Raw genomic sequence first — 17,656 nt, forward strand, 5'->3', positions numbered from 1 at the left:
CACTGTCAGTCCATATTACATTTACATATATGATAATATGTCCTTGTGGCACACAATATATTGGGAAGACGTCAAGATTACTGAAAATAAGAATGAGGGAGCATGTGTACAATATAAATAGGAAATTCACTTTGCACAATGTCTCTAAACATTTTCTAGAGGTACATGGAGGAAACATAAATGGTTTTGAATTTATAGGAATAGAGGCCGTAAAAACCCATTGGAGAGGGGGAGATATAGATAGTCTCCTCAGCAGAAATGAGATGAAATGGATTTTTAATCTGGAATCATTATCCCCCCATGGCCTCAATATTGACTTTGAGATTAATTCATGTATATAATTTTACAAATTTATATGTAATTTTATAAGTTTTTTAGATGTGGCTTTTTATTATGTATGTTTTAAAAAAAAAATATATTTTTTTAAAAATATTAATAATCGTGTTTTGCTTCCTTCCTAATAGGAATATAATATCCCTATATTTATGTATTACTATATGTAGAAAATAAGTATATATTCGTTCCTTTTTTCCCCTCGAAATATCATTCATCACTGTCTTGTAACGTGTAGTTTAAAGGACTGGCAAATTTGTATAGTTGTGGACTTTGAAATATGGCGCCGGTATCACTTCCGGGTCCGGCGACCAAAAGACGTCATGACGCAAACCGACGCCGGGACGAGGACTGATGACGCAGACGCCGGACGTCATGACGCAACGTAACCGAAGGACGCTTGGAAATGACGAAAGCGGAAGAGACATAGGACACCGACGAAAGGGCGCCAAATTTGAGAATATTTAAGAAGACTCAGGAGATGAGAAGACCGGACCACTTGAGAAAGGCTGAGAGTGCCGAAACGCGTCGTGGTATTGTGCTTTCAAGGACGTTTTTTACCTGTATTGGACAAAGATAGATGATACTACTTTTTTTAATATCTAGTTATTTTACAATAAAGAAATTTTATATTGGATCTTGCTTCCTGGAGTAATTTGAAGAATCATTTCCCAGTGCAGACCAAACATAACCGGTACAGGACGTCTAAAGCTGAAGAAGTCTCATCTCCACTAAAGCCCTAAGTCTGAGTCAGCTTTTAAAGTGACTCAGTAATATGTGAGTGTAACCAGTCTCATTTTTTAATTTTATCTCTTTTATGACAATATTACTCTATGTATTTGTGCTTTATTGTTCTAGATATTCCCATTTGTAATCAAGTCTGGTAATATATTTTTTATCTTTGCATGTTCTGAGTGCTCTCACCACATTTTTATCTTCCACCAGTACAGTGCCATCTTTCTATCTTCCTATCAGTACAGTGTCAGCTTTCTATCCTCCCACCAGTACAGTGCCAGCTTTCTATCCTCCTATCAGTACAGTGCCAGCTTTCTATCCTCCTATCAGTACAGTGCCAGCTTTCTATCCTCCTATCAGTACAGTGCCAGCTTTCTATCCTCCTATCAGTACAGTGCCAGCTTTCTATCCTCCTATCAGTACAGTGCCAGCTTTCTATCCTCCTATCAGTACAGTGCCAGCTTTCTATCCTCCTATCAGTACAGTGCCAGCTTTCTATCCTCCTATCAGTACAGTGCCAGCTTTCTATCCTCCTATCAGCACAGTGCCAGCTTTCTATCCTCCTATCAGTACAGTGCCAGCTTTCTATCCTCCTATCAGTACAGTGCCAGCTTTCTATCCTCCCACTAGTACAGTGCCAGCTTTCTATCCTCCTATCAGTACAGTGCCAGCTTTCTATCCTCCTATCAGTACAGTGCCAGCTTTCTATCCTCCTATCAGTACAGTGCCAGCTTTCTATCCTCCTATCAGCACCGTGCCAGCTTTCTAACCTCCTATCAGCACAGTGCCAGCTTTCTATCCTCCCACCAGTACAGTGCCCGCTTTCTATCCTCCTATCAGTACAGTACCAGCTTTCTAACCTATCAGTACAGTGCCAGCTTTCTATCCTCCTATCAGTACAGTGCCAGCTTTCTATCCTCCTATCAGTACAGTGCCAGCTTTCTATCCTCCTATCAGTACAGTGCCAGCTTTCTATCCTCCTATCAGTACAGTGCCAGCTTTCTATCCTCCTATCAGCACAGTGCCAGCTTTCTATCCTACTATCAGTACAGTGCCAGCTTTCTATCCTCCTATCAACACAGTGCCAGCTTTCTATCCTCCTATCAGTACAGTGCCAGCTTTCTATCCTCCTATCAGTACAGTGCCAGCTTTCTATCCTCCTATCAGTACAGTGCCAGCTTTCTATCCTCCTATCAGTACAGTGCCAGCTTTCTATCCTCCTATCAGTACAGTGCCAGCTTTCTATCCTCCTATCAGTACAGTGCCAGCTTTCTATCCTCCTATCAGTACAGTGCCAGCTTTCTATCCTCCTATCAGTACAGTGCCAGCTTTCTATCCTCCTATCAGTACAGTGCCAGCTTTCTATCCTCCTATCAGCACAGTGCCAGCTTTCTATCCTCCTATCAGTACAGTGCCAGCTTTCTATCCTCCTATCAGTACAGTGCCAGCTTTCTATCCTCCTATCAGTACAGTGCCAGCTTTCTATCCTCCTATCAGTACAGTGCCAGCTCTCTATCCTCCTATCAGTACAGTGCCAGCTTTCTATCCTCCTATCAGTACAGTGCCAGCTTTCTATCCTCCTATCAGTACAGTGCCAGCTTTCTATCCTCCTATCAGTACAGTGCCAGCTCTCTATCCTCCTATCAGTACAGTGCCAGCTTTCTATCCTCCTATCAGTACAGTGCCAGCTTTCTATCCTCCTATCAGTACAGTGCCAGCTTTCTATCCTCCTATCAGTACAGTGCCAGCTCTCTATCCTCCTATCAGTACAGTGCCAGCTTTCTATCCTCCTATCAGCACAGTGCCAGCTTTCTATCCTCCTATCAGTACAGTGCCAGCTTTCTATCCTCCTATCAGTACAGTGCCAGCTTTCTATCCTCCTATCAGTACAGTGCCAGCTTTCTATCCTCCTATCAGTACAGTGCCAGCTCTCTATCCTCCTATCAGTACAGTGCCAGCTTTCTATCCTCCTATCAGTACCGTGCCAGCTTTCTATCCTCCTATCAGTACAGTGCCAGCTTTCTATCCTCCTATCAGTACAGTGCCAGCTCTCTATCCTCCTATCAGTACAGTGCCAGCTTTCTATCCTCCGATCAGTACAGTGCCAGCTTTCTATCCTCCTATCAGTACAGTGCCAGCTTTCTATCCTCCTATCAGTACAGTGCCAGCTCTCTATCCTCCTATCAGTACAGTGCCAGCTTTCTATCCTCCGATCAGTACAGTGCCAGCTTTCTATCCTCCTATCAGTACAGTGCCAGCTTTCTATCCTCCTATCAGTACAGTGCCAGCTCTCTATCCTCCTATCAGTACAGTGCCAGCTTTCTATCCTCCTATCAGTACAGTGCCAGCTTTCTATCCTCCTATCAGTACAGTGCCAGCTTTCTATCCTCCTATCAGTACAGTGCCAGCTTTCTATCCTCCTATCAGTACAGTGCCAGCTTTCTATCCTCCTATCAGTACAGTGCCAGCTTTCTATCCTCCCACCAGTACAGTGCCAGCTCTCTATCCTCCTATCAGTACAGTGCCAGCTTTCTATCCTCCCATCAGTACAGTGCCAGCTTTCTATCCTCCTATCAGTACAGTGCCAGCTTTCTATCCTCCCACCAGTACAGTGCCAGCTTTCTATCCTCCTATCAGTACAGTGCCAGCTTTCTATCCTCCCATCAGTACAGTGCCAGCTTTCTATCCTCCTATCAGTACAGTGCCAGCTTTCTATCCTCCTATCAGTACAGTGCCAGCTTTCTATCCTCCTATCAGTACAGTGCCAGCTTTCTATCCTCCTATCAGTACAGTGCCAGCTTTCTATCCTCCTATCAGTACAGTGCCAGCTTTCTATCCTCCTATCAGTACAGTGCCAGCTTTCTATCCTCCTATCAGTACAGTGCCAGCTTTCTATCCTTCTATCAGTACAGTGCCAGCTTTCTATCCTCCTATCAGTACAGTGCCAGCTTTCTATCCTCCTATCAGTACAGTGCCAGCTTTCTATCCTCCTATCAGTACAGTGCCAGCTTTCTATCCTCCTATCAGTACAGTGCAAGCTTTCTATCCTCCTATCAGTACAGTGCCAGCTTTCTATCCTCCTATCAGTACAGTGCCAGCTTTCTATCCTCCTATCAGTACAGTGCCAGCGTTCTATCCTCCTATCAGTACAGTGCCAGCTTTCTATCCTCCTATCAGTACAGTGCCAGCGTTCTATCCTCCTATCAGTACAGTGCCAGCTCTCTATCCTCCTATCAGTACAGTGCCAGCTTTCTATCCTCCTATCAGTACAGTGCCAGCTTTCTATCCTCCTATCAGTACAGTGCCAGCTTTCTATCCTCCTATCAACACAGTGCCAGCTTTCTATCCTCCTATCAGTACAGTGCCAGCTTTCTATCCTCCTATCAGTACAGTGCCAGCTTTCTATCCTCCTATCAGTACAGTGCCAGCTTTCTATCCTCCTATCAGTACAGTGCCAGCTTTCTATCCTTCTATCAGTACAGTGCCAGCTTTCTATCCTCCTATCAGTACAGTGCCAGCTTTCTATCCTCCTATCAGTACAGTGCCAGCTTTCTATCCTCCTATCAGTACAGTGCCTGCTTTCTATCCTCCTATCAGTACAGTGCCAGCTTTCTATCCTCCTATCAGTACAGTGCCAGCTTTCTATCCTCCCACCAGTACAGTGCCAGCTTTCTATCCTCCTATCAGTACAGTGCCAGCTTTCTATCCTCCTATCAGTACAGTGCCAGCTTTCTAACCTATCAGTACAGTGCCAGCTTTCTATCCTCCTATCAGTACAGTGCCAGCTCTCTATCCTCCTATTAGTACAGTGCCAGCTTTCTATCCTCCTATCAGTACAGTGCCAGCTTTCTATCCTCCTATCAGTACAGTGCCAGCTTTCTATCCTCCTATCAGTACAGTGCCAGCTTTCTATCCTCCTATCAGTACAGTGCCAGCTTTCTATCCTCCTATCAGTACAGTGCCAGCTTTCTATCCTCCTATCAGTACAGTGCCAGCTTTCTATCCTCCTATCAGTACAGTGCCAGCTTTCTATCCTCCTATCAGTACAGTGCCAGCGTTCTATCCTCCCACCAGTTCAGTGCCAGCTTTCTATCCTCCTATCAGTACAGTGCCAGCTTTCTATCCTCCTATCAGTACAGTGCCAGCTTTCTATCCTCCTATCAGTACAGTACCAGCTTTCTAACCTATCAGTACAGTGCCAGCTTTCTATCCTCCTATCAGCACAGTGCCAGCTTTCTATCCTCCTATCAGTACAGTGCCAGCTTTCTATCCTCCTATCAGTACAGTGCCAGCTCTCTATCCTCCTATCAGTACAGTGCCAGCTTTCTATCCTCCTATCAGTACAGTGCCAGCTTTCTATCCTCCTATCAGTACAGTGCCAGCTTTCTATCCTCCTATCAGTACAGTGCCAGCTCTCTATCCTCCTATCAGTACAGTGCCAGCTTTCTATCCTCCTATCAGTACAGTGCCAGCTTTCTATCCTCCTATCAGTACAGTGCCAGCTTTCTATCCTCCTATCAGTACAGTGCCAGCTTTCTATCCTCCTATCAGTACAGTGCCAGCTTTCTATCCTCCTATCAGTACAGTGCCAGCTCTCTATCCTCCTATCAGTACAGTGCCAGCTTTCTATCCTCCGATCAGTACAGTGCCAGCTTTCTATCCTCCTATCAGTACAGTGCCAGCTTTCTATCCTCCTATCAGTACAGTGCCAGCTCTCTATCCTCCTATCAGTACAGTGCCAGCTTTCTATCCTCCGATCAGTACAGTGCCAGCTTTCTATCCTCCTATCAGTACAGTGCCAGCTTTCTATCCTCCTATCAGTACAGTGCCAGCTCTCTATCCTCCTATCAGTACAGTGCCAGCTTTCTATCCTCCTATCAGTACAGTGCCAGCTTTCTATCCTCCTATCAGTACAGTGCCAGCTTTCTATCCTCCTATCAGTACAGTGCCAGCTTTCTATCCTCCTATCAGTACAGTGCCAGCTTTCTATCCTCCTATCAGTACAGTGCCAGCTTTCTATCCTCCCACCAGTACAGTGCCAGCTCTCTATCCTCCTATCAGTACAGTGCCAGCTTTCTATCCTCCTATCAGTACAGTGCCAGCTTTCTATCCTCCTATCAGTACAGTGCCAGCTTTCTATCCTCCCACCAGTACAGTGCCAGCTTTCTATCCTCCTATCAGTACAGTGCCAGCTTTCTATCCTCCTATCAGTACAGTGCCAGCTTTCTATCCTCCTATCAGTACAGTGCCAGCTTTCTATCCTCCTATCAGTACAGTGCCAGCTTTCTATCCTCCTATCAGTACAGTGCCAGCTTTCTATCCTCCTATCAGTACAGTGCCAGCTTTCTATCCTCCCACCAGTACAGTGCCAGCTCTCTATCCTCCTATCAGTACAGTGCCAGCTTTCTATCCTCCTATCAGTACAGTGCCAGCTTTCTATCCTCCTATCAGTACAGTGCCAGCTTTCTATCCTCCCACCAGTACAGTGCCAGCTTTCTATCCTCCTATCAGTACAGTGCCAGCTTTCTATCCTCCTATCAGTACAGTGCCAGCTTTCTATCCTCCTATCAGTACAGTGCCAGCTCTCTATCCTCCTATCAGTACAGTGCCAGCTCGTGTAGCATTTCTCTTTTGACCAGTAATAAGGTATTCTCTTTCTATCACTTGAATTCCTGTAGAAAAGTTATAAATTGTTTCAATGTTACAAACTGTATAAAATGTGTCTTTTTTCCGTATCTGTACCTTGGTGCTTTACTCACCTCCATTTTGTCCTGCGGTTTTGAAACCAGGTTTTGACCTGCGAGTCGCTCATGTGTAGGGTCTTGGCGAGTGACGCCCTCTCTGCTGATGCCAGATATTTTTGGCGATGGAATCGTTTTTCCAGTTCGCAGATTTGGAATCTACTAAATGAGGTACGAGGTTTCTTCCGCTTTGGAGGAGTTCGATTCTGATAAGGGTGTCCTATCCGGCGCGTGACAGAAAACGGGGAGAGGGAATCTGGAAAAATACAGGAAAATAAGTATCATACACCTTTTTTGCTGGGAATAGTAAGATGGAACAAAAATAACCCCACCACTTAAGTGGACGAGTACTGACCCATGGTGCCCTAATGGATAGCCTGCAGTTCAGGGTTAAATAAGTTGAATATGGATATCCTAGAAGGAATCCTGAAGCAATGGAAAGGTTTGTCTGATCAGAATGACCAGAACGACCTGTCACCCTAACTTAATATTTCCAGAGATAATGGGACTCACTTGTTGTTAATCATTCTGTGAGATAGCGGATAGCAGCTTTAATGCTGGCACTGATTAAACTAACACATTTTAAGATCGGTGTTCACCCAGTTTAAGCTCCGATGTGTTTGAGGCTTGGCTTAATCCAGTGCATCACCACAGATTGCTGGAATCTAATCTCCATCCCAGGCCGGCATATTTGAAAGTTACGTATTTTTATCATATGGTTACTTCACCCGTGGCAACCAACACACTTCCTGTCTTGTGACCTATTTAACCCCCTGTGAGGGTGATGTACTAACGTTATGTAACGATGGCAATGATTAAACCTTAAACACTGTAATTGTGACAGACCCTCCATCAATCGATGCTCCTAGTGCTTACCAAGGACCATCAACAACGCACCAGACACCGCACTGCAGATCCCACGAACCACCGCAGCTTGGCTGGGAACTCGCCATCCTCTTCCCACCCTGGACCTACGACAAGGCTCCAGGTTCCAGTGGGTGAAGCTCTCCTCCAAGAGAGAGTAGCAGAAACAAGCTCTTAAAAGAGCTTAGTGATTATAGCCATGGGGAGTATAGACAGTATAGCAATCCCCCACTGTAGATGCTGCCTTTCCCCCCCCCCCACACACACATGAGACTAGACTCTATGTTGCGGGTAAAACAGGAACTCAGCAGATCTGAGGGTTTATTGTCTTTTATACAGTTTTCCCCACAAGGTTACCACCAGGGCCGGTGCTTGGATTTTTAGGTACATAGGCGAAGATGCATTTTTCCGCCCCCCCCCCCCAAAAAAAAAAAACATCTTCACCTATGTGCCTCTTAACCAGCCCCTCTCCCCTCCCTGACCATTAATGGTCCCTTCCCTGTCCCTTAGTGTTCTTCTCCCCTACCCCCTCTTTTCCCTGTCTCTTGGTGTTTCTCTCCCATTCCCTCCCTGTCCCTTGGTGCACCCCACACCCCTTTAGTGGTCACACTCCCCTTCCTGGTGTGTCAGTGTGTACAGAGTGTAGCGGAGCGGAGCGCGGTACAGGAGCTTCAGTTTTCTGTACCAGGCCGAACTGACAGGGAGTGCTCTCTCTGTGAGCACCTCCTGTCAGTCTGGCCAGGTACAGGAAACAGAAGCTCCTGTACCGCGCTCCGCTACACTCTGTACACACTGACAGTCACACACTCAATGACAAACACACAGACGTCACTGACAGACACAGACTCATTGACAGACACACTGATAGTCACACACAGACTCAATGACAAATATACTCTCACTGATTTGACAGACACACACTCATACACTGACAGACACACTCATACACTCACATGCACACACACAGACGCACTCACTCACACACACACGCTGTCACTCACACACACACGCTGTCACTCACAGACGCACGCTGTCACTCACAGACGCACACACTGTCACTCACAGACACATACTGTCCCTCACAGACGCACACGCTTCCACTCACAGACGCACACACTGTCACTCACAGACGCACACACTGTCACTCACAGACGCACACACTCTGTCACTCACAGACGCACACTCTGCCACTCACAGACGCACACGCTGTCACTCACAGACGCACACGCTGCCACTCACAGACGCACACGCTGCCAGTCACAGACGCACACGCTGCCACTCACAGACGCACACGCTGCCACTCACAGACGCACACGCTGCCACTCACAGACGCACACGCTGCCACTCACAGACACACACACTGTCACTCACAGACACACACTGTCACTCACAGACACACACACTGTCACTCACAGACACACACTCTGTCACTCACAGACACATACACTCACACATACACTCACACACAGACACATACACACACACACACATACACTCACATACACTCACACACACATACACTCACGTACACTCACACACACACATACACTCACTAATTATTTTATAAATATATATTTTCCACCCAGCCTCCCTACCTGGAGAGCTGGTGTGGATGATGAATCCTTCCCTGGGGTCCAGTGGGGCTGCTGGGCGGCGTGCGGCTGTGCTGAGATCAGACGCGGCGAGGGAGCTCTAACCTCGCTGCTCCAGCTCCCTCGCGCGCTGTCTGCTGATACCGCGGGAGCCGGAATATGACGTCATATTCCGGCTCCCGCGGTATCAGCAGACAGCGCGCAAGGGAGCAGAGCAGAGAGGTTAGAGCTCCCTCGCCGCGTTTGATTACAGCACAGCCGCACGCAGCACCGGGGGCCGAGATGGTGGCCCGGCAGGAGGGAGAGCTTCCCTCCTGCCGGTCACTGAAATCTTGCGCCCCCAGAGCCCGTGCGCCCTGGTTACCACCCACATGGACCTTGTGGAGCATAGGACACAAAGTCACAAAAACCAATCAAAACAGTCTTGTACAGTTAGTCACTCCCAGATAATGTACACAAACCCTCCCCTCTGCTTGGGAGATAATTGAGTAAGATACTGTAATTAACTCAATTATCCCCAAGCAAAAAAATAAAAAAAAAACATTTCACAAAACACAGAAAACACCCCAAAACACTACATATCCCCACAAATACATCTGGGTGAATAACATATACAAAAATCACCCAGATCAGAGCAGGGGTTCAGGAAATTCCTGTAAGTCTCTTTTGACCAAAAAAAGAGGAGAGGAACCGCGCCCCAGATGATAGTTAATATATAAAATATAAGTAGAAAAGAGAACAGAAAAGAATATACTAGTTATCCATAGATAAGGAGGAGAAATACCAAAAGGAGTTTCCCTTCTCAACTCTCTATATGGAGCTAGTATATAGTAAGCAACCCACACACACACGTATATAGTTATTATGTAAATGTTAAAATATAACCTTTAATGGAACCATTAAAAGAAAGGTATCAAATATATAAAAGTGAAAAAAGAAATAGAATAGGGGCTGTAATTAACAGACCGTCTAAATAGTTAATATAAGGCTAAATTGCCTTAGTCTGATGGCAACATGAGTGGTTATAGGTTGAGGGGTAACAAAACCAAAACAAACATGATATTTTATAGTAGAAAAAAATCCACACTTAAATAACATCCCCCAAGAAAATGGGATCCTCACAAACAAAACCTATATACCACCCTGGAGATAGTTACATGTAAAACTCCTAGTAGTTGCAGAAAAACATCCCAGCAGTTATAGGACCTCGAGCAACTGTCTACTGGAATACGTTAAGTTAACTGGGCTGATAGTTAGCTTAGAGAAAAACGTTTACAAGTAAACCGCTGTCTAGACTCCAAGCACCCTCAGTTACAAAATGAAAATCCTGCTCGCTAAGCGTCCCTGCAGCTGGAAATAAGAGCGACTATAATACAATCATATCCACTAAGCTAGAAAATTATCTGGAGAGTAGTATTAGCAAGACTTCCTATCAGTCCCTAGTCTCGAACTCCATTGCTAGCTACTAAATAATTAAATAAACATCCCGACGCGCGTTTTGCCAATATTCGGCTCGTCCGACGAGCCGAATATCGGCGAAACGCGCGTCGGATGTTTTTTAATTATTTAGTAGCTAGCAATGGAGTCCCCTGGATGTTTATTTAGCAATGGAGTCCCCTGGATGTTTATTTAGCAATGGAGTCACCTGGATGTTTATTTAATTATTTAGTAGCTAGCAATGGAGTCCCCTGGATGTTTATTTAGCAATGGAGTCCCCTGGATGTTTATTTAGCAATGGAGTCACCTGGATGTTTATTTAATTATTTAGTAGCTAGCAATGGAGTCCCCTGGAGTCCAATGGAGTCCCCTGGACGAGCAGAATATCGGCGAACCGCGCGTCGGGATTTTTTATTTAATTATTTAGTAGCTAGCAATGGAGTTCGAGACTAGGGACTGATAGGAAGTCTTGCTAATATATAATATACGTACATAAAAATGATCAACGATTCTTATAAATCCTCAGAAATAAAAACAGAGAGAAAACATCATAGTGCAATATTGTTAAGTAATAAAATAAAATAATGGAGTGAATTAGAGTAATTTACACTCACATTTGGTAGAGCTATCCAGGAGCTCTACCGTAATTTGCTTGGACGGAACAATTCCTGTCTAAGGATCTAGATCACAGCAGATAACTCCAAATTTCCAATGGTGGTAGTGATATGGAAGGAATATAAAAAGAGAACTCCAATAATATAGTATGTACTGATAAAATGAATAAAAAATACAGATAGAAAATGTGGTACTCACATTTACTAGAGCAGAAACTTGCTCTAGTATAACCAGCTTGGGTGGTATAATCCCCACCGAAGGATATGGTAACCAGGAAGTAAAATAGTAAATAGGCGTATATAGCTTTAAAAATGTAATATTTAATAACAAGTATATAAAACAAAATGGCTATATATAAAAGATAGTCCCACTTTACGCGTTTCGCCCGTCAGGCTTCTTCAGAAGTGTGAGAGAGTCTTAATAAATGTCCTTTATATAGGTAGTATGCTTATGAATAATGACTTCCTGGTGTGTTCGCTCGTGGAACGCACGCGTCATACCGGAAGTGACGCGGCGGCCGATGCGTTCCAAGCCTGTAACTCGCAGTATCCACTGCGTACAGAGACGTTGCATCACTTCCGGTATGACGCATACGGCCTTAAAATGGCCGCTGATGCGTTCCACGCTGGAACACACAGTACTATTCCACGTGGTAACGCCGCGTCACTTCCGGTATGACGCGTGAGTTCCACGAGCGAACACACCAGGAAGTCATTATTCATAAGCATACTACCTATATAAAGGACATTTATTAAGACTCTCTCACACTTTTGAAGAAGCCTGACGGGCGAAACGCGTAAAGTGGGACTTTCTTTTATATATAGCCATTTTGTTTTATATACTTGTTATTAAATATTACATTTTTAAAGCTATATACACCTATTTACTATTTTACTTCCTAGTTACCATATCCTTCGTGGGGATTATACCACCCAAGCTGGTTATACTAGAGCAAGTTTCTGCTCTAGTAAATGTGAGTACCACATTCCTATCTGTATTTTTTATTAATTTTATCATTACATACTATACTATTGGAGTTCTCTTTTTATATTCCTTCCATATCACTACCACCATTGGAAATTTTGAGTTATCCGCTGTGATATAGATCCTTAGACGGGGATTGTTCTGTCCAAGCAAATTACGGTAGAGCTCCTGGATAGCTCTACCAAATGTGAGTGTAAATTACTCTAATTCACTCCATTATTTTTGTGACAGAACCATCCGTCTGTCTATTTTTTGTGGATTCGTCTATTTTATTCCATCCGTCCAAATGACTGTTTCCAGTATCATAACCATACGAATGACTGTTTTCCACGAATAAAAGCTACCGAACGGATGGCCACCCAGAAGAGAAGTGTGCTGCTGGTTAACCTTTTAATCCCAATTAGAACATTGTGGTTAACCGCAGACACTTCTCAATTAAACCGACTTCAGGGTGGCCGTCGTTCGTATGTCGACCACGAGGCAGCGGCCATTTTAAACCGTACGAAAGCCCAGCAGCGTTCGGCTCTGATTCCATGGAACTAAAAACGGACACTCTTTCTGCCGAACACCGCTGAAACCATGGGTCACCTGGCTGTCTCGACAAAACCGTACGAACACCATCTGTTCGGGAGTTTTACCGTCGACGAAAAGTACTTAACCCAGATAGCCTTCCCATGGAGTCGATCGCCTGCCGAAAGACTGTAAGAACTTTGACTCCATGGCGATTGAACTATACGTATGGGATATGAGCGCTATTCGTCAATAATGTGCCCTCAGATCCCGGCTATCTGGGGATATGTGATATGGATGTGAAATGTACAGTTATTATAAAGTTATGCATTTTTATGTACTTTCTGGTTTTATATTTAAAATGGCGATAGGTCTTTGTCCTGGAGATAATTGCATTTCTTCCCAATTTTCTCCAGGGCAGGAAGGAGGAAACCATATTGCATTGTGGGAAAAGTCTATGCCTGTATGTCTGTAATGTCCTACTGTACATCTGTAATTTCAGTCTTCCATTTGGTCCCCTAGGGGAGTGTCCACCAAGTGGGAAACCCGCATAAATACGGGCGGGTAGCCCACAGTAAAGCCAGATCCTGTTTGACCCTCAATACGGAGCTTCTGTCTCGTTATTGGGGGGATTTATTATTCTCGCTTAGAGACTGCTTATGGGAAACGTATGCCGCTTGGTGGATGTCGTGGTTCGGCTGTTAGCGGCAGTTCGTGGAGTTCTGTTCGGGAACCGGAGTCCTTTCACGGATCCTGTTCGGGAGATTACCGCTTCCCCTGGTTATGGTTCGTGGATTACAAATTATACGAACAGAGACTTGATACGGTGAGAGGGGAAGGTGAACTAAACGGCGCTTTTACTTATAGACACAAAGGGTGTCTTAACAATTTTATTTTATTTTATTACTTAACAATATTGCTCTATGATGTTTTCTCTCTGTTTTTATTTCTGAGGATTTATAAGAATCGTTGATCATTTTTGTGTACGTATATTTTATATATTAACTATCATCTGGGGCGCGGTTCCTCTCTTCTTTTTTTGCTTCCTTCTTGTCACAAGGTTGGGAACCCTTGTATTGGTTACCGCTGCCTATTTTATTACTGTCTATTGGAGTGAGTGCCTATTATATCCTTTTCTATAGTCTCTTTTGACCGACCGCACGCACATTTTCATGCCCAAAACTGTTCCAGAGAATCAGGCTGTGCGGCCGGTCTATTTCACATAGTTTCAGTGCAGTTCTAATGCACAAACGGGGACGTTCGTGTAAATATCTAATGTTAAAGTGGCAAATTCTGTTGGACTCCCGTCGAAGTTCCATAGAAGGTAAAGTTCAGCGTTGTTCGTGCCGTCGCGTGTCCGATTTGAGTTCCATGAACTCGACGGCAAAACACCGCTGGCTGCGTTCGGCTAAACAAGATGGCCACCACCACTTGTTCGACTATACGAGCGGTGACCAGCCAGCTGTTCGTCAATTAGCTTTCGGTTAACCACCAGCCTGGGAGGCAAATTGGCTGCACACTCCACATGCGTGTTGTCCGGTTGTTCGACAGTTTGTTCGGTAAACCCCCATTTACCGAACCACATAGGGAAAAGGCATGAACAAGCCTTTTTACAGTCAAAAAACAGTTTTAGCGCATGGGCCATAATCCTGGGGCAAAAGGCTGGCAAACAGGCCCCTCCAAAACCCAGTGGCGAGGTTATTTTTGCCACAGTAATAAATTCTCTTTTAATGTGAACCATTTGTTTATTGCTTCTTTGCCTCTAGGTGAGCGGAACCAGACGGAAGGCGATGATATCTCCTGCTCGTACATCCTGTCAATGTTTAGATATTTGCAGCTTCACTCCAACAGGTTTCTCTTCACATTTACCTTGGGGGAATGTGGGCGACAGCTTGGCTTTGAGAGACCCCGGGAGGTCCATGTCAAATAATCAGAAAGTCTGTGTGGCGAAAGTGACCTCGCTACTGGTTTTTGGAGGAGCCTGTTTGCCAACCTCCTACCCTGTGACTATGGCCCCTGCAATAGAACTGGCTAATATACTTCAAACAGACTCTGTTCCTGCAATTGGGACTATATGGTTTGTTTACCGAACAACCGCACGAACAGAGATCAGCCTGGAGCTTGTTAACACCTATTAACAGATTGTAACATTTCTCACCGCAGTGTTCTAATTGTTCATCTAGGTGGCCACAATTCCTATAGACAACCACGAGGTGGCGGCCATCTTGTTCACCTGAATGCAGGCAGCAGTGTTTGGGCATGAATCTCCTGGAACTAAAATCGGATACAGAACTCCCGAACAACGCTGGACTTCCATCATCGCCTGCGTTCGGTTCTATTCAATTAGGAAGGGCATTGTTCGGTGGGATCATTCGTCTACATGAAGGGAACAAGCTCCAGGGTAAGACTATGGACTCTGTTCGGTAGTTTTTGTTTGCAAACTACCGAACTAGACCGGCCACAAGCCTTGATTCTCTGGAACTGTTTTGGGCGTGGGACCATGCGAGCAGTTGGTCAAATTATGACTTCCAGGAAATTCTTGAAACCCTGAACCGATCCGGGTGATTTTTGGATATGTTGGGCACCCAGATCAAGGCTATCAGGGGAGGTAACATTTATGGGGATATGTTGTGTTTTGGGGTACTTATGGGACTTTATAAAATATGTGGTTTCCCTGCCTGGAGATAGCATACAGTACTTTACTCAATTATCTCACAGGCAGAGTGGAGGTGTAACGGACCGTTTCAGCAGAAAAGGGGAAAAAATCCGTTTAGGCGATAATCCCTTTTCACAGACAGGCACAGCTACTGTAAAACCACCAAAACTCACGAATTCAGATATAAATGAATGCACCAAACTCCCGAACGGCATACAAGGGAATAAGGTAGCACTCCAAACTGGAACCTCACGAATAGCTGCTAGCAGACGAACAGGAAAAGCAGACATCAGTTTACACTCCTAGCAATCAATCTCCAACAGCATACAGCGAATCCCCCCAAGAACGAGACAAAGCTCTGTGTTGAGGTTCAAGCAGTGGTCTGTTTATTGAGGGCTACCTGTATTTATGCAGGTCTCCCACCTGGTGGACACTCCCCTAGGGGACCAGATGGAAGACTGAAACAGCAGACAGACATGTATCATTTTCGTACACACAGCCACAATACTTTCCCACAATGCATCCTGGTTTCCTTCTCTCTGTCCTGGAGATAATTAATGAAGTAATTCAATTATCTCCCAGGACAAAGGCCAGACTCCATAATGCACGTGGTGACACAGAAACAGACTATCACTTTAAAATACATACAGACACATTTTATACATAAAACACAGACATGTAACATATCCCCAGATAGCTCAGGTCTGGGTGCACATTATTAGGTGAATGGCACCCAGACCACCCGAATACATTTTAATTGCCATGGAGCTAAAGTCTTTAATTATACGAACAGGCTCCATGGCAGGCTATCTGGGTTACTACAGTTCACATAAAACATAAAATACCGAATTCCCTGCATTCACCAAATCCATACGAATTAGAACCAGGGGCTGGAGGTTCAGCAGGGCCTGCACGGAAAAGTGTCCGATTTTGGTGCATGAAAGCCGGGCAGAAAAGCGCTGGCTGCCCGGGGAGCTCCAGAACACCGCCACCTAGCGGCCGCAAAGTGTAACAGCAGGCACAAAGTTAACAAGCAATTAAGCTGCGGTTAACCGCGGCTTCAGGGAGGTCAATAGGAGGCACACTCCAGCTTCTGGGTGGCCAATTAACAACGCCGCCCGGCTTCCCACGGCTCTGGGGAGGTTGGTGAACGGCTGTTTGTTCGGTATATGAAATCTACCGAACTGCTGTGCAGAAAGGGAGGAATAAATCCTTCTGCACAGTAAAATTAACCCTTTAGCTGCCGGTCCATAATCTAAAGGCAGCAGGCGGGCAACCAGGCTTCTCCAATACAATGTGGCGAGATTGGTTTCGTCACAGGAGGTATTGTATGTTTGATATGGGAGTTGTGGCGAAACCAACTTCGCCACTGTGAACTGGAGAAGCCTGGTTGCTAGCCTCCTGCCCTGCGACTATGGCCCCTGGACATATTTGGGGCATATTGTATTTTATCGTGCGACTGCTGGCCTTTTAAGTACAGTGAATGGTATTTTATTGTACTGCTGCTGGCCCTTTAAGAACTGTCTGGGGACCTATTGAGACTTTGGGTAACAATACCCTTTAAGACTATGGCCCCTGAAAACGTATGGACTTTTATTGGTGTGTATGGCCCTTTAAGAACCGTCTGGGGACATATTGTGACTTTGGTGAAAAATGCCCCTTTAAGACTATGTCCCCAGACCGGTAAAATAACTTGTTCCTGTTTTACCCTCAACTTGAGTCCTGTGTCTTATTGGGGGAATCTGCTACAAGGGATTGCTATGCTATGCATATTCCCTTGCTATAATCACTGAGCTCTTGTAAGAGCTTGTTCCTGCTTCGTTCTGAAGGGAGATAGCTGCAGCCTGCGGTGCTTATGGTGTCTGGTGGAGTGCTTGGAGTCCTCAGGAAGCGTTAGGAGCATCTTTCAACGGAGGTACCCAGTCGGGGTGCCAGTGGATCCGTTACATTGGTGGCAAGCGGTGGGATGGCGTCCTAGTGCGAGGAGAAGCAGCTCAGAGACACCGGTAACGTGTGGAGTTGTGCAGCGTCCCTATCTTCAGCAACATAATGGAACCAGCAGTGGCTACAGCAAGCATGGCGTATAGCTACTCCGTACTAGAGTTTGGCACGATGGTAGGGTTGCGCCTGAAGTTTTACGGACCCAATCCAGAGGAGAAATACGTGCGGTTCGTGTGGGACATGGTGAC

The 17,656-nt window shown here is 45.3% G+C and overlaps 1 protein-coding gene across 1 annotated transcript in view; it reads right to left on the reverse strand.

The window, feature by feature from the left end:
- Window positions 1–17,656, reverse strand: part of TLX2 (T cell leukemia homeobox 2) — a 105,743-nt gene that overhangs the window by 20,468 nt on the left and 67,619 nt on the right. The window contains exon 2 of the mRNA XM_063457506.1: window positions 6,828–7,065. Coding sequence (XP_063313576.1) covers window positions 6,828–7,065 — 238 coding nt within the window. The remainder of the gene's footprint in view (window positions 1–6,827; window positions 7,066–17,656) is intronic.

Source organism: Pelobates fuscus, chromosome 6 (assembly GCF_036172605.1).
Source record: "Pelobates fuscus isolate aPelFus1 chromosome 6, aPelFus1.pri, whole genome shotgun sequence".
NCBI lineage: Eukaryota > Metazoa > Chordata > Amphibia > Anura > Pelobatidae > Pelobates > Pelobates fuscus.